This window comes from Poeciliopsis prolifica, unplaced genomic scaffold (assembly GCF_027474105.1).
Source record: "Poeciliopsis prolifica strain line A6 unplaced genomic scaffold, Auburn_PproV2 SCAFFOLD089, whole genome shotgun sequence".
NCBI classification, from domain to species: Eukaryota; Metazoa; Chordata; class Actinopteri; order Cyprinodontiformes; family Poeciliidae; genus Poeciliopsis; species Poeciliopsis prolifica.
In genome coordinates this window covers 846,815-865,262 of record NW_026562464.1, presented here as the reverse complement: position 1 = coordinate 865,262, position 18,448 = coordinate 846,815, and the positions used below count along the sequence as shown (strand labels likewise).

At 40.1% G+C, this 18,448-nt stretch overlaps 1 protein-coding gene across 3 annotated transcripts in view; it reads left to right on the top strand.

Annotated features, from left to right (window-relative positions):
- The first annotated feature begins 459 nt into the window (after window positions 1-459).
- met (MET proto-oncogene, receptor tyrosine kinase) overlaps window positions 460-18,448 on the top strand; it is a 114,567-nt gene continuing 96,578 nt past the window's right edge. For 2 of the 3 annotated variants that reach the window (XM_055022659.1, XM_055022656.1), the window contains exons 1-2: window positions 460-710; window positions 2,719-3,919. In XM_055022659.1, coding sequence (XP_054878634.1) covers window positions 2,720-3,919 — 1,200 coding nt within the window. In that variant the 5' untranslated portion in view covers window positions 460-710; window position 2,719. Of the gene's footprint in view, window positions 711-2,341; window positions 2,372-2,718; window positions 3,920-18,448 lie in introns of those variants that run through there. The other variant, XM_055022658.1, reaches the window with a different exon arrangement.

Sequence of the window (18,448 nt, the reverse complement as noted above, 5' to 3'; positions counted from 1 at the left end):
AGATGACCCAGTTTAGTTTTGACTATTTTATCCCCTTTTCAAAATGAAATCATCATTTGAGAAATGTTTTTTGTGGTTTTTTTTTGTTTGTTTGTTTGTTGCTCTTATTAAGGTTATCTTGCGCTAAAATGTGTTTGATGAATAGAAACGTTTAAGTGTGATGAGAAACAAACCATTAGTAAATGGACAAACGTTTTGGTTTTATTTTATTTTTTTGTTTGTTTGTTTGTTTTTGTCAGGATGGACAAAAGTACAGGCAGAAAGTAGACTAAAAAAATCCGCAGTGCAATGTCTCTTCGAATCGTTTTCACCGACGACTCGGCGTCAGAACCGCGCGCAGCACCTGGACGCGTCACGGAGCTGGAGCGGAGGGAGGCAGACCGAGGTGTGGGCGGGGCCAACGCCACGCCGCGCCGCTCCGCTGGACGCGGTCGGTCAGAGCTGACTCCGCGTTACAACCGCAGATCGCCTCACTGTGTTTCCCTTGTTGGAAAACGAACAAAGTCAATGAGTCAGACGTTTATCTTTAATTTTTTTCCTTTTCGTTTTTATTTGTAAATATATGTATAAAACTCCGCTTCAGCCAACTAGAATTACATCTTGCGATTTCTTGAAGAAACAAGTCGAGGAATCTCATTTTTCAAGAGGGACCAGGCAGCGGGATTATGATTTGAATCAAAAGGACGGACGGAATTGTTGTCTCCTAACAGGTGAGTTCGTCTTTTCATTGTTGATCTTTTCTTAAACTTTGCGGGTTTTTGTATGTTTGTTCTCATGCGTAAAAACGCAAAGGCATTACCATTTACCTCTGGATCTCCTCCTCCTCTTCTTTTAAACATGACAACGTGTTTTGAAATGTTTCTCTGGCTCACAGCACCACTTCTATCAATAACTGCCCATAAGTGTTTTTCTGTATGAGTCATTTTCCTTTCATCCTGCAAAACTCTTGTACTGTTTTCCTCTCCTGTTCTTTGGGGAAAAGCTCAGGCTATTTTCTTTTTCTTTCTGTGCAGGTATTCATAAATGTGACCCTTTTACTCATCATTCTCCAGTGGTGAACCTTTTCCCTTCCCTCCATCTAACAGTACAGTTATAAACCTTAAACGTGTTCTTAAAACAATGCATATTTTATTATTTTCTGCCATCATGCTGCTGTTAGGGCAACTGTGTTTTATCCACTAAATTAAAGGATCCAGAAACTGTAAAACAACTCTAAGCTACACTTTAAAAACTGGTGAGTTAAAAATAACCATATTTGAGTTAGTTTTCTTATTCAGATCAGGTTAGATGTGGACCAATCCAGTGCCTGGGTTAATTTAGCAAGGCGGGGATGAGTTGTGGGTTTGACCCCGCATATCTAAATTAGGTTTTCAATCCAAAACATGGATTAAAATGATTAATGCCTGATGTTAACACTGGAATAGAAAGAGCCATAATTTCCATCTCAACAAGTAGTATGTATGCTGAAGTGTATTATTTTTAGTTTTGGTTTTTAAAAAAATCAAACAAACTCATTTGAGTTAACAGTGAATTGAGATAATACAAGTCATTGTTAATATTAAATACATCTAACTGACATCCATATAGACTTTTGAATTAATTCTTCAGTTAAAGTGTGAATGTTGAACATAAAGCAGATAAAAGATAAAGAGTTAGTATTGGTGTACAAAGTTGTTCTTCTAATATAAACTAAAGTCTTTTGTGTCATTATATAGGAAAGTTGACTGTCTTATTAGTGTTGCTTCATCCTGTGGAAGAGTTGTGGTGAAGTCTCATTATAATGTCAGTCTATGAAGTGACAGACTTAATAAACAGATTAAGAGATTGACAGATTATCACTTAATCAACAAATTCAGTGTTTGATAAAAGCTTCTTTGCCTCAGTCCCAACAGCATCAGGGTTGAAGAAATAACCAATAAGTATTTTTGTGTTCAGGAAATGTGCTGGAAATCCCAATTAAAACTTGCTCTTCTATGAGCCTGAATATTGAAACTCTGGTCTAGTTTACATCAGGGGATGGTGTTAAGATCTCCTTCACAATGATGTAACATGCAAATGTACATTTTGCAAATTGTCCTGGCTGAATCGCCTACTCTTTTTCCCTCTGGTTCTTTATCCCTTGAAAGCATCTCCCAGTGGATTGCCGTTTAGTCAGTGGGGCTATTTATCATTTTGCCGGACGGTCCCTCTGGTCCCATCTCCCTCCTGCTTCTTCTGCTCTAATTGAGTTTATCTCTTCTCCCTTGGGGTATCACCATCTAAACTTAGTCTTGGCAGTTGGATGGCCGTGCAGAGCGCGCTCCGGTGAGGGTGATTCACTCCATTGGCTTGTGCTGTGGTCACTTGGGAACAGAACCCAAGCAACTCAGAGGTGCTCGGCTCTTTCTTTGCAGCTGCTTTACCCATGTTCAGTGCTGTCTCATGTCAAAATTGCTATCAAAATAAAGGCAAATGTTAGAGGTTTTTGTTATGAATAAGGCCTTCAGTCAGTGGAGCATTAATAAGATTCACTGATGATGGTGATGTGAGCAAACCCTAGCTTTGCTCACTGACGGTTTTTCACTGTTCCGCTTCTTTTCACTCTTGTCCCTAATCAGCAAGTCTCTCAGCTTTTACACAAATTGCATCCTCTAGACTGCTTAGACTTCAATGATGAATGACTTTGCTATGCATAAAAAGTTTTTCTTACTCCTTTCTTGTGTCTTATTTTTGGAACAGGATGAATCTTCTGCTGCTCCATGCCACTGTGTTGCTGTGGGCTTTGTGCCCCAGCATGCAGAACTACTGTGATAAATCATCTGAGACAAGCAAACTAAATCTCTCTGTGACCTATGAGCTCCCAACCTTCACTGCAGACTTCCCCATCCAAAACATGGTGACCCTGGAAGGCATCATCTACGTTGGAGCTGTGAACAGAATCTACGCCTTGGCCCCAAACCTCACAAAACTGTCAGAGTACCATACAGGGCCCCTGCTTGCCAGCCAGGCTTGTGGCCTGACACAGACAAGAACGGGCAGCACCAGTGGGGTTGACAACCACAATATCGCTCTGGTGGTGGAAAACATTTACGATAAGGGATTGTACAGCTGTGGTTCGGTAGATAATGGCGTGTGCCGCCGTCACGTCCTGGATGACGGCAATAGCCTAAAAGCTATTGACGAGGAAGTCTACTGCTTTGCAGACAAAGTGCAGCCAGGCCAGGGCCACCCCATTGATGCAGATGTTGTTGTCAGCCCATCAGGTTCTCAAGTGCTCAACGTGGAGAGCAATGTCATCACATTTTTTGTTGGGAATTCTGAGATTCCTAAGGCAGGAAACATATCAGGCAGTGTCTTGCGTCTGCACACCATCTCACAGCGGAAGATGAAGACGAGTCAAAATGGCTTCACTTTTTTTTCTAGCCTTTCATACATGGATCTGATCCCCTCTCTCCAAGGACACTACTACCTGCGATACGTTTACTCCTTCCACAGCGGACCCTTCACCTACTTCCTTACGGTGCAGCAAGTGAGCAAGGACACTCAAGCCTACCACACCCGCATAGTCCGCATGTGTTCCTCAGACCTCGTGATTCGGCGCTATGTGGAAATGCCCCTGGAGTGCATCAGCACGAACAAAAGACGCAGACGCACCACTGAAGAAGTGAAGGTGTTCAACATCCTTCAGGCCGCCCATGTCACCAAGGTGCGCAACGACGCAGAACTGCAGAATCAACTAAAAGTGGAAGACAATGAAGATGTGCTTTTTGCCGCCTTCGCTCAGGGCCAGCCAGGCTCTCCGGAGCCGACCCCAAATTCGGCTGTCTGCGCCATGTCTCTGAAACACATCAACAACTTGTTCAAGATGTACATGCAGAAGTGCAACACCATTGATCCGTACCACTTCACTGGCTCGGAAAGGAAGTCCTGCTACAATATGGTAAGAGCTGGGAGGGTTTGGTGTCTGGTGAGAGGGGGATGTTGTTGAAATCTCACTTTGCATGTGCAGGTTTTTCCAAGTAAAAGCTACGTAAAATAAAATATTTTACAATAAAATAAAATATTTAATTTTATGATAAAATAAAATATTTTACCATAAAATAAAATATTTTATTATATTGTTTTTCTAGTGTTTTTTTTTTTGTTTGTTTTGTTGTTAAATTCTAAAATACCTGAAGGTTTTAAACAAATCACCTTAGATCAAATAGTTTGTGTTATACATCCAAAATATTTAAGTTCCCAAATCTCCCACTAAGTTTCTGCAACATCTTTTTTTATTCCTTCATGACACTTTAAAGAAATTTCTCCTTGAGACAGTGAGTTTAAGTTTTTTATAATCTGTCCATCATCTATTGTGTTCAGTTTTTATTGTCTAGGGTTAAGAACCTCGACTTTTTGGCTGAAGCGGACAGAAACTGGGTGGCCTGAAAATTGCACGGGCTCTACATCCACTCTGTCTGAGTCAGAGTGCCTTTGAGCAAGGCACCAGAGCATAACCCACTCTTAACTGGAACCACAGTGGTCACTGGTATACTTTCCCATCAGCTTTTCAAGGAGATGCACAGAAGACCTTTGGGTGTTGAGTACCACTTCTGTGCTCAGTCTTTGTGAATATGCTGATTGTGTGTGCTGGAGGACTTTAGCAAAACATTTTCTCATAATATGTGGTCATGAGAGAAAGACAGGGAAGTGAACATGCTGAACTTTATGCTTAAGCTAAGTTTTCTGTTTCTATCAATATTTGGTGAACAGCATACAATTTGTTGCCATTTTTAAACTCATTCCTCCGGTTTTCGGACAAGGTGCTCGGGTGATAGTTCCAAGTATTCACATTCATCAAACAGAAGAAGTCAGTCATTTGTCCTGGTTCCAGCTGATTATATGCCTCAGATACAGAACAGTGTAACCGTAAACCATAAAAGAAGAAAATACTCTAGTATGCCTTACATACCAGCACAAGATACCTCATATGTTTGCTCACTAAATTGGTTGCTTTCATCCAGTTTCATTTGGTCCTTCACAAATATGTTGACTGTTTGACAACTGAATCAGAAATTCAGTACCTTTTCAGTTATGGTTCCAAGAGGTACGATCAGCCCGTCTGCAGCTTGAAAACAGTCGTCAGTCTGCTTTGCGTCTGTCTTCCAGGGCATCAATCAGCTGATAAATAATGACAGACTTAACTGACGGCCACCCTGCAAAAGGAAGCTGTCAATATGTGTGCTGGTTTTGCTTCATCTTAAGCTCAGCATCAATCAGAAGTGTTGCACGTCACTGGAGAGGCACAGGATTACCCAGGCCTCCTCCACGCTTTACTCAGTCAATAGGTTGTGTAGGGGCAAGCACATACAGGACTAATGGTGGATACATGTGTAAACGCTCCCCATGCACTGGTGGAAAACCTCCATCAAAACATTCATTCTGTATGTTTGTTCCCAGGGAGATGATTTTTTCTACTGTATACCTAGAAATTATTACCATCCACTAGAAGAGCTGCAGGGTTTGTAAAACTCTACCAGACACATTATTTCCTGCATCTAATGAAACTTTCCACAACAATTAGTGTTGGTCACCCTTTGCAATGACTTTACTATAAAAGAAAGATTTTATTGGCTGCTGCAGTTTCTTCTGTGTTTGTTTTTTGTCTGTCTTTGCGCTGTGTTCGCATATTCTCCAAATACGTTTCTGAAGCAGGATGCTAACCTCTGCTGTAAAGCTATTGTCTGGATCTGTATATTTTGATACTGTCTACTCTGGCACCAGTAAGTGGTGTTAACGTTGACCGCATCAAAATTCACAAAATTTTAAGTGTGGCTTAAGCAGTCCTTGGCCAAAGCAGGTGTAGTTTATATTTGCTCTGACATTGCTTAGTGTTTCCTCTCCAGTTTACTTTTAAAATGTAGTAGTAACAGAGTCGGGACAAAGTGAGAGAAACAAAACAAATCCTTGAATGCACACACTTCTTCTATCAGGTTAGAGACCTAAATTAATTTTGGAATTAAGCTTGAACACATAAAGACAATCCATCTTGTAAATCAGGAACAAGGTGAAATCCATGAAGAAAGCAGTGGCCAGGGTTTTATCCCAGCTCCTTTGTGATGGAAGGCAACACTGCTAGCAATTGTGTCAGCAGTAAAACATACAGTCACTTCTGAATACTGACACAAAGCTGCCTTTTATGCATTATGTGCATCTTCATTGGTGTGCTGCAACTGCAAATAAACCCAAATCTATTGTACTAAACTCATCTTCAAAGAATGAAGATGAGTTTAGTACTCATCTTCATTTAATTGATTTACAAGCTAGGATAATGTGCATATTAAAAGAAAAAAAAACACTTACTGCACTTTGTTTTGTGTGATGCATAACACCTCATGAACCGCCTTTAAAGTAAAACCGTTAAGATTGTGGTCTTGTTTAGTCTTACAGAGGCAAAAGTTAAGCTTTTCTCATTCAAACTAGGTTAGCATTATGCTCTGTGGCGGGTTTGTGGATGGATCACTGAGGTCCTGACACCTATCAGCAGCAAAGATCCGCAAGGGGGAACTGTGGAATGCGAGGGACTTCAGGGGTGGGATGGTGGGCAACAGTGCATATCTAACTTTCAGTGAGCCATGATGAATGGCTCTGGGATAACTGGGCATTAGCAGCTGGGCGGAAGATGATCCCTCATCCTTGCAGTCGCCGTGGCAGCCGGCCACGCTGGAGAGCTGCATCTCAGCTCCTTTGGCCTTCGCCTGTTGCCAGCACCTGTGGGATAAACGCAGCATTACAAACGCCTTGGAGGCTTTTCATCTGAATCGATGCTGCATGTAAAAATCAGAAAGAGACGAGTGGCTCTGATCAAACGCCAATAGTTGTTGCTCAATTTCTGGTCATAATTTTGGCAAGACTAAATGTTTATCTGACTTTTACCAAAGGTGGAAAAACAACATTGTCTTAATCGGTTCACCTTTAACAAATCGAAGACATTCTGTTTTTGTGCAAAAGACGGTTATTTCCTGTAAGCGGATCACTCTCTGAGCCACTGTGCACACACGACCGAGGCAGAAAACATCCTGGTGCAGTTCAAACAACTTAGAATTTTTTTTTCTGTTAGTTCCTTTTGAGGTGAAACACGTTTATACCGTATGACAAAGAGCACACAAAATGGAAGTCACAAACTGTATTTGTCCACTTTATTCTTCATTTTGACTAATTTCATTTTAGAAACAAAGGGAAGAGGGTTTGATCTCTCAGTGTGAGTTGTGTGCAATTTTATTATTGGACATTCTTTCCTCCTAACATTTGATTATGGGTTGACATTCAGTTTTTAGGAGCGTCTCAGTGCTGTATAATTATCAGAGATGAACTTTCTACATTTTTTTCCATGTTAAAACCACGAGCTTCAGTGCGTTTTATTGGGATTTTTGTGTTATATACCAACTAAAAGCATAACAATTCTGGAGTATGTAGGTTTTTTTACTTTCTATTTTTTTTACAAATGGAAATCTGAAAAGTGTGGTGTGCATTTGTATTCAGCTTTGATAACAAGAACTATGTTCTTGTGAGCTCCACCTCAGTCAGATTAGTTGAATAGCACCTGATTTATGTCAGGGACTTTGACTGAGCCATTTTAGCACATGTCAATAGTTGTTATTTCTCAGATTCTTCCACCGGAGCTGCTATGAGTCTGTTGGCTGCTGTCCTTTCGTATGGTTGCTATGGTACAAATTTTTTTCCTGCGTGATTCAACTCCTGCTGATTTATCCACAACCGTATCAATGGACTTTGAATACTTCTATTTCTTATTTCATAAAGTGTCATTTAATGGTTACTTTTTAAAAAAGATAGACTTAAGAGGAGCTTATATGCTCACCAGTGGGGTTGGGCAATAAAAAAATGATATATTGTTATAAACACTTGACCAATATCAATAAATAATACGTCTGATAGAATTTGGATAATTTCACTAAACTCCGATTCAGAAATGCCCAGCATTAGAGGGGGTGTATCTGCCCAACCTCTCATGTTTAGCTAAGCTAGGTTGGTGACATCAGCTAACTCTCTCACTCGCTAGCTAGCAACAACTTGTTGAGCAACTTGCGCCGTAGCAGTTTTATGTTGCCCTCAACACACTCGGTTGTACTTCACTGGCCTCGTTCACAAAAACGGTCAGTATTTACCACTGTGTATGCCTTCTCGGTGCCGCAATAACACACAGGAAGCTACTCGGTAGGAAACAGTGTTCAAACTCTTTTGTTTGCAACACTGAGCTGACAATGTTGAGAGTCAGACTAATCAGTTATAAAAAATGCAGTGTGACTGCTGCTATACAGCGCTGACAGTTGTTTGGTGGCTTCCTCTTGTGATGGAGAGGAAGCAGGGCTCGACCCCCAAAATGGCTAATCATGCTAGCTAGGATTCATTAGCTTTGTGGGAAAAGAATGAATTTATTATCTCAACCGTGCGAGATAAAAGGAGAAAATGCGCTAGAGAAAACTGGATAAAAGAAGAAAAGGTCGTGTTGCTACTCTTTCAGTATTTTGCCAGAGTAGTAAAATACTACTATTACTAATTTATGTTTTAAAACAAAAACACAAATTAATAATTAGTGATATGGACTGACACGAGCTGCTTAAATTGCGATACGTTTTTCAGCCATATCACCCATTCCTACTTATTTGTTCCTGTTTGATGACAGCTGGCACAGCTCTATGCTGCTTTCAATTTTTTTGTTGCAGTTTAAAACTCCAAATTTTCACATATGGGAAGTCAAGTGCTCCTAAAATGGCACTCATTTTTATAATTTCATTTTCCAAATACTCTTGTTTTGTTTTGAATCTTGATCGTATGGTATTGTTTTCAGTGAAATGACAGCTTTGTCCTAAACTAAAGACTATTGAACAATGGTCCACCGACTGATCTGCACCTGCAGTGAAGCTATCTAATTTTAGCATAATCTCATATACAGTTAGGGCCAGAAATATTTGGACAGTAACACAATATTTGTGAGTTGGGCTCTGCATGCCACCGCATTGGATTTGAAATGAAACCTCTACAACAGAATTCAAGTGCAGATTGTAACGTTTAATTTAAAGGGTTGAACAAAAATATGTGATAGAAAATGTAGGAATTGTACACATTTGTTTACAAACACTCCACATTTTAGGAGCTCAAAAGTAATTGGACATATAAACATAACCCAAACAAAAAGTTTTTTCTCAATATTTTGTTGCGAATCCTTTGGAGGCAATCACTGCCTTAAGTCTGGAACCCATGGACATCACCAAACGCTGGGTTTCCTCCTTCTTAATGCTTTGCCAGGCCTTTACAGCCGCAGCCTTCAGGTCTTGCTTGTTAGTGGGTCTTTCCGTCTGAAGTCTGGATTTGAGCAAGTGAAATGCATGCTCAATTGGGTTAAGATCTGGTGATTGACTTGGCCATTGCAGAATATTCCACCTTTTTGCTCTCATGAACTCCTGGGTAGCTTTGGCTGTATGCTTGGGGTCATTATCCATCTGTACTGTGAAGCGCCGTCCGATCAACTTTGCAGCATTTGGCTGAATCTGGGCTGACAGTATATCCCGGTACACTTCAGAATTCATCCGGCTACTCTTGTCTGCTGTTATGTCATCAATAAACACAAGTGACCCAGTGCCATTGAAAGCCATGCATGCCCATGCCATCACGTTGCCTCCACCATGTTTTACAGAGGATGTGGTGTGCCTTGGATCATGTGCCGTTCCCTTTCTTCTCCAAACTTTTTTCTTCCCATCATTCTGGTACAGGTTGATCTTTGTCTCATCTGTCCAGCCCTCAACTGGGCTGGCTTCTTGAGGTGATTTGGGGCAAATTTAATTCTGGCCCGTCTATTTTTGGAATTGATGAATGGTTTGCATCTACATGTGAACCCTTTGTATTTGCTTTCATGGAGTCTTCTCTTTACTGTTGACTTAGAGACAGATACACCTACTTCCCTGAGAGTGTTCTGGACCTCAGTTGATGTTTGTGAACGGGTTCTTCTTCACCAAAGAAAGTATGCGGCGATCATCCACCACCGTTGTCTTCCGTGGTCGCCCAGGCCTTTTTGAGTTCCCAAGCTCACCAGTCAATTCCTTTTTCCTCAGAATGTACCAGACTGTTGATTTTGCTACTCCAAGCATGTCTGCTATCTCTCTGATGGATTTTTTCCTTTTTTTCAGCCTCAGGATGTTCTGCTTCACCTCAATTGAGAGCTCCTTTGACCGCATGTTGTCTGGTCACAGTAACAGCTTCCAAATGCAAAACCACACACCTGGAAACAACCCCAGACCTTTTAACTACTTACTTGATTACAGGTTAACGAGGGAAAGGCCTTTTGAGTTACTTGCAGCCTTTGGAGTCCATTGTCCAATTACTTTTGGTCCCTTGAAAAGAGGAGGCTCTGCATTACAGAGCTATGATTCCTAAACCCTTTCTCCTATTTGGATGTGGAAACTCTCATATTGCAGCTGGGAGTGTTCACTTTCAGCCCATATTATATATAAATTGTATTTCTGAACATATTTTTGTCAACAGCTAAAATAACAAAACCTGTGTCACTGTCCAAATATTTCTGGCCCTAACTGTATTTATGACTTGCATTCAGTGGCATATGGCAAGTAGACTCTGATTGTGAGATATGAGAGATAAGCATGGTCATAAAGTCAGAAAGTTGTAAACTCTTCAAGGGCTCATACTTTAGTATGCAGACGGTTGGTGTTTTGTTGTTTCTTCCACCAAACTGTGTGTTTCTGATCGAAAATTCCCAATTGGAATGTGGATAGGGATAATTTCTCAGAGTAAGAGCATGCTTGAAGTTTTTAAGTGGTGGTTGTCAGTTCAGACGTTCCTCTTAACTCCAGTTTCGGCCGTAAGATATGATGAATGCTGTAATAATGAGTGGCTCTCTCTTCAGCTGTCTCTCTCTAATGGAGGAAATCTGCTTTTCTTCTAGTTTCTCTGGGGTCACCTCTGACTCCAGACTGCTTACAGAAAAGCCAAAAGTTGGGGAAAAGACAACTTATCATCTCAACAGCTGTTAATGTGTTGTGATATAAAGTTAAGATTACAAAATTTACACATTAAGCAATACACGATAAGCCCAATAGAAAATAAATCTTCATAGAGGTAAATAAGGTCACTTTCATTAGAATTTTCCCAAAACGCCACATACGTAGTCGCTCTCAAGTAGGCGGGGCTTGTTGCTCCAAGGCCTGATCAAAATGTTGTCCAGTCTATTTGTGAACAGAGAGCAAAAAACAACAAAAACAAAAAAAAATACACATCTATCAAACACTCAGTTTAAACTTAGTGATCCAGGTCGCCAGGGTCTGATGGCGTCACTTTCAAAACAGAAGTGTAAAGCCATTTTCTTGGGTAATGCGGTGTGTGGCGCTGGGGCAGCCCGCCTAACGCCCTTTCCAATAAGTCCACAGAGAGAGTAGGAGCACTGGAAATAAAGAACGGCCACATTCTGGGTCAAAATTATCATCGGATTACCATTGATCTGTCGAAAAACGTCCTAATGCTGATTGCTTTTAAATTGGATTCCCAGCCTGATTGATTATCGCGGGAGTATAATGTCATTCCAGCTGAGACACGCTTTTGACAGACAGTCGTTTTAATTAGGCTGCTTGTTTTGATGAACATGTTTAAAATGCTGACATGCAAAACCAAGCAGAGATGCATTGATTTTTATCTCTTCTCTGTGCTTTTAAAAGAAAACAGGCAACTGTTTATGTTCCTTCAAGAATTTATTCATGCCAGTTAGTTAATATGGCCCTAAATACAGTTAAAACCTGAAATGTACATGCAAGGAATAAAAACAAAACACTGTTTTTTTTTTTCTCTTTGCCTGAAGTTAGACCAGACTCAACTGCTCTTGTTTGGTCAGGTAGGTTCCAAATAGACAATGACCCTACGGACACAGCCAAAGTGGTCACAAAGTGGCTCCAGGACAGCGGAGTCAATGCTTTGGTGTGGCCACAACAAAGGTCTGATCTCAAGTCTGCAGAGATTCTCACCTGCACAGGTCTGGGAAGAACCTGTGCAGGAGGAAATTTGTCAGGAGGAATGGGTCAGGGTTCCAGCAGCCATACGGCTCAAGACATACAGTTCAAAGATCAATGTCACCAAATGTTAAGGATGTGTATGTAAACTTCAGATTAGAAAACATGATTAAATGAATTTCAGTTGTAGTAACTCTAACTGCATCAAAACTGGCATTTATAGTATAGGAACAAATCACCCTGCAGCTAAAGACACTCCAACATCCTTATCTGTGACTGGACATGTGTTGCGATGTGACATCATCAACCCATCCATCAGTACATTGTAAAATCTTCGCTTTGATTTCTCCCGATCTCCCATGCTAGTCTTGTAGTTTTCCACTGGCATAATGAGTGGTTGCAGCGACTGGGCCCCCAGCGGACTCACAATAGCTGATTCAGATGGCTCTGCTGCAGGATGTCATGCTTTCCGCACTCCGCATGCTGGAACCTGCTGATGGTATCACTAAGCAGGTATTTGTTGTTCATGAACGGGAACCAGATGTGCAGAGTAGCATCAGTATCATCCAGATTCTTTAACTACTGCTGCTACTTATTTAATGTGAGGGAAAAGAGACAAATTACAGTGTAAGAGTATTTTAATGTGTGCCTAATTTTTTCTTTTGTTCAATAAAGAGATCCATGTAAAGTTGTGCTTCTGGCACAACTTTACCAACTCTCGCTGTTGAGGTAAAGACTCCAGCAACGCATGACATACTGGGCTGGATCATCAGTCAGACTACTGGGTGCTCTGTTAGTAAAATAGTTTCCTAGGTTGTCAACTTTTACCATTTTAAAATGCTGTGAAACACACCTGACTAAACTCAGATATGTTTTGCAATGCCTAGATGATTGTTCTGCTTAAAAGTACGTCTTATAAAAGTATCCCTGGATAGAGCCAAACGTTGGTCTGAAATTTTAGCATTTATTTGTGCTTTAAGAAAGCAGCAGATTAGCTGTCAGTACAATCAAAGAGATAAGTTGTCAGAATAGTTTCTGATGACGTTCTGGACACACCATTTTAAAGTTTTGGTTAATTTCTTCTAACAAAATAAATCTATCTGCAATGCAGTCGTATTAAGAGAAAGTACACTGATCATATTTTGATCCAATTAGGAGCCAACGTCAAGTCAAGAAGTCAACCAAATCCAGCTGAGCAGAGCAGATACTGATGGATCCCAACTATTGAGCGTTTGTCTTTGAAATCCCTGATCAACAGTCTATTAAAAAAACACCAGGTGTTACAGTGTAACACTGGTAAAAATATTGTTAAAGGGTTATTAGAGGATCCATGTTGTGATGACTTCCTGAGGGTGGAGTTTCAGAAAAAAACTGGAGTTTTTAAAGAGACAGAGGCCCAATTTAATGGCTTTAAATGACAAAGTCAAATTTTGTTTAACTAGAAGTAAGTTTTTATAAAAAGTGAAGATGATAGTTACGTGACTGAGTTAAAAAATGGCGTTATGTGCCTGGAACATAACACCTGTGTGTGAGAGTCAAAATCCTAATCTTGAATGAAATGTTGGTGAACAAAATATTATTTTTCCACTGTGAAGATCCAATATATGGACTTTGTTTATGGCTCCTCTTGCATAAATTACTGCATCAATGCAGCGTGGCAGGAGGTGATTGGACTGTTCTTCTCTACTGTGTTTAGGAAGCCCAGACTGCTTTATTAATGGCCTTTGGGTCATCTGTATTGTTTGCTCTGATGTCTTTTATCTTCCTCTTAACAAAACTCTTACATTTAGGTCAGACCAATTAACTGGTCAATTAAGCACAGGAACACCATGGTCACTTGGCACCTTTGTCAGCACCGGCCAGTGCCAAGTCCTGCTGGAAAATGAAATCAGTGTCTCTGTGGCGCTCATCCACAGAAGTAAGCATCAAATGCTTGAAAATCTCCAACCAGAAAGCAGCAATGATTATGATCGCCAGCAGGTGACATGGCAACCCAAACCATTGCAAGCTGCGTTTAGATTATTAATGTGTGCAAATTTTTTCTGCTGTTTTAAAAAAACAAAACAAAACACAATTTTGTTATTGCAGTGTTTAAATTAAGTAAGAAATTAAATTAACATCATGTGATAAGCTTGATCATTAAAATCCACGGCAGTGACGGATGCAAACAGCTATAATTCGGAAGTCTCATCCAGGTGGTGCAACAAGCTCCGTCTATTTGGGAGTGGATACATGTGCAGAGTTTCGGGAAATTGTAGTCTGAGATTTAACACAACTTTTTCTATGATGCTGTGAGAGTTCTGGTGGAGCCAGCAGGACATTGTCCAAAAAACCATAACAAACCATCATCCTCCTACCGTTTCCTGTCGCCTTCTTTATAGTTTCTGCCAGTAGCAACATCCAATTGATCACGTGACTTTATAAGGAAAAAAAGTTTTTCCATCTATTTTGATACGGCCAAAATCTACCGCGTTCCAGCGCAAAAACTTTTTAGCAAAAAAATTTATTTCTTTATGGGTGGAGAAATTGACGTGTTCCCATTTAGCAAATTTATTTTTGTACTTTTGATCTGCGCAAATATACAGTGAAGAGAAACCCAGCTGCTGACTGTGGAAGCTTCACTCTGAGACTTTGAATTCCAAATAAGACGTTCTATTTGTCTAAAAAAACTTTAGAAATATCTGAAACATGCAGGGTTGTGTGCCTTCAGGGTCAGGTGGGAAACACTTACACCTTTTTATTACTATATTTTGTTCCATCTTACCTTCTGTTAATATGCTCGACTTTACACATGATCAATGAAATTTCCTTGTGCTTCTGTACAATCAGTGATGACATAGGTACTTTGAAAAAGTAACTGATCAGATTACTGATTTCTTCTTGAAAAAGTAACTTAGATAACTAATTTCTTGATGTGGAAAGTAACGAAGTTACATTAAAAGTAACTTTGTCAATTACTTTCAGCAGCTGCTAAGAACAACGCTCCTCCACCTGTGAAAATGACATCGATCTTTCCCAAAACTTAATTGCAAGTTATTTCATCATGGTAACATCAACAACGTATCTCCACTTATATAGTTGAACTGAAGGGGGGACTGTTTAATGGTTACAACAGTACAACAAAAAAAAACCTTTAGTAATTTGTACGCGTTTTTGTGTGTTCTGGTATTGTCTGGAAAACTATAAATAGGATTTTAACCCCTCCAACCCTGCTTATTCCCAAGTCCAAAAACTGCAGTCCGCGATTCATTAAATCTGCAAGCAACTTTAGAAAATAAACAAGCCAAAGCTGCTTATAATAATCAGACTTGGCTAGCAAAATTCAAAATAGTTTCTGTTCTTCCAGCAACAAAGTGCATCTCCCTCCTCCCTCCATTGTTTACGTTTTGGTCGCTGCTGATATTGTCGCATAGAAACGGTGGTTACTCCCCAAGACTGATAGAGGAAATAAAATAAAATTACAAAAGATAACAGTAATGCAAAGTGGTTTTGATAAGTAACTGTAGTCTGACTACTGGATTTGAAATAGTAATGTGTCAGATTACTCGTTACTGAAAAAGGTGTGTACAATGACAACAAATGCATTCTGATTCTACTAATAAAAATAGTTTTTATTTGTCCTTTGTAATAGACCCCCAGCTGTTTCCCTGTGGAACGTAACTGGATTATTTTTGTAAGGTTGCATTCACACTTGCCCTGTTTAGTTCACTTTGAGCAAACTCTTGTTTGTTTTCTTGAAAGTTCAGTTTGTTTGTGGAGGAGTGAACGCGTAACCAAACTCTGATGAGAACTTTGTTCCTCCTATAAACAGAGGTCTCTGTTCAGTTGAAGTGAATTCTGGTGCGGTTCAAATGCATACATGAAGAAGACCACAACTAGCACAGGGCATTCTGGGTAAATCCAACCAAATAAAAGAAAAAGATGAATATGTGTAGTTGTAGTGGGAGAAATGTGTTGTGGTCTTTTGTCAAAGACAAAAGAGAAATACTGTAAACTCTAAAATCTGATGCCACTCCATTTTTGTTTACATTTCCTGAAAAAGGAAGTTGCGCTCAGTGTCTTTTTTGTGTCTTTTACTTCAGTGATTCTCGGAGCAGGGCCACCACAGGCGAGGGGGGGAACAGGTTACTCAAAGGGTTGGTTTATTTTGACTCAGTGCAGTGTGAAAGAGAACCACAGCAGCTGAAATTGTAACAAATGTAATTTTGATCCCAAATCAAATCTCGTCTCCTGGGAAACCCTGAAGTTCCCTGATTTGAGAACTCCTTTGGAGAGCAAATTTGAAATACTTGTTCCCATGTTGCCTGGTGAGTTTGATACATTCAAACTCTCCATTCAAACTGAAAACCTAAATTCCAGTTGGTGAAATTTAGATAAATTGGTGAAGTGGGATATCCAGTCCTATTTATGCACATAGGACTGGAGATACAATAAAAATGTTAAATTAACAAATTAACTTTGCAAGAGTGAAAAGGGAAAAAAAGTGACCCCAAATCCAACATTTATGTATTTGTATTAGTCAGTAATACAAATACGCAGACAAATCATAAAACAGTCTGAAAGACTGAAAGTCTGGTGAAAATTGATGCCAAACTCTCTGAAAGCTGCACTTTAAATTTCACACCTTCAGACGATTCTGCAAAGTTCTGATGAAGCTTCCATTCCTCTGATGATCAGGCAGGTGGAGGGCAGCGTTCCCTGCATCCACCCAGCTGTTTGCCACATCACGGTCCACGGCCGTTCAGCCTCTGGATGTCGTACGGACCATGAATCCTGCTCCACGCCCACCTTACCCAATATCCAATTTCACAATTCTCTGACTGTGCCAGAGAACACACTCAGACAGAGTCCCACAGCTGCATTTCAACACTGATGGAGCATCTTTTGTGGCGCTGCCATTGTTGTGAGCCCGCTCATGACTGCAGGCATTTCCTGGCGATTTTCCGCATGATTTCACATTTGCTCAACGGCACTGTCGGGTTAATAATTGACTAAGGCATTTGTTTTTTTTGTTTTGTTGTGTAGCTGGAAGCGTGCGTAAATCCTTTTACATGGGCTTTTTGTGTGCACAACTTATCTCCCTGTGCTCCCTAGATAAAGAGTGGAGCAAACATGCAAACCATCAGTGCCTGCAAGCTGTCTCTAAGCAAGGCCACTGCTACAAGGTTTATGATACATAAACTTTTGTTCAATTTGGAACAAATACTCAAAGAGTTTTTAGTATTTTTTTTTATATAAAATTTTGTGCAGGGCTTGCTATTAATTTGAGGAAACTAGAAAACTCCTTTAATAGTATTACAGCCATGGGCCTTTTTTTGAAGGCAGCATTTCAATGTTCCAGAAATCTCAAAGTAGAAAAAGGCCCCAGGGCCAAAATATTAATTCTGATCACCTCCGCATAAAACCATCATCATTCAGAAATTTTGATTACAGATTTATTTCTTGATATTTGCTCATCATTTTTACTATGAGGCTCAGTGGTGGCTTTTGATACTAAGTATTTTGTCCAAATTATCCCAAAAAAAGTTTCTTCTTTGTCATCTTCAGCAGCAGCAACATCCGATTGTTGACCATATGACTGCTGCGATGCAAAAAACGTGCCTCCATTGGAATTTTGCAACATAGATCTATTTCCATATGGCCAAAAAAAACTCTAAATGTTTTTGGAAATTGTCGTGTTTCCATTAACCAAATTTGTCTTAGGAATTTCTGTTTGATAGTTTTACAGTTAACAAAAAAGCAGCTATTTGGCAGAGCGGCCGTCTTACAAACGGAAGGTCGTTGGTTCGATTCTCGCTTCTTCCTGCTTGGCAGGAACCCTAAGCTGCTTTCTGGTCTGTGTGTCAGTGTGTGAATGTGTCTGAACTGGATATATAAATAATACACTACATACAAATAATACATTGAAAAATAAATGTAGATAGACCACACAAGGCTAATGATGCTAAACAGGGTTGAATTGTGATGGAAGGAGCTACCACAAGTAACACACTTGGTCATAGAAAGGAACAGACTTTTTTTATCTGTATTATTTTACATTGAGTCAACATAGTAGGATGGACCTGATACAGGTCCATTCTTTTGATGTGGTCACTATCTAGTGATGGGGAAGAAAAACACATTTTCTACCCAATTAAACAAAGTGTTTAGGTGATCATGGTGCCATTTCTCTGTTTTGACATTGTTGCAAATGAGACAGTTCTCCCTGAATGCCAGGCAGCTGAGCTCTTTGCTCTGATTTGATTTCTTAAATGCTCTCCTTGCCAGCAGCGCCTGAAGCCATTCATGATACACTTGTTTCGTGTCAAATATGGAAGAGCTTTGCTCCGTGGTGCTTATGAGGACACCCCCCCCTCACACACACACATGCACACACACCCCTTCCAGCTATTTCCTAATCAGCCTCCTACACTTCTATTTCATCACATGCTGATATCCTGCTCTTGACTGAAACAAGG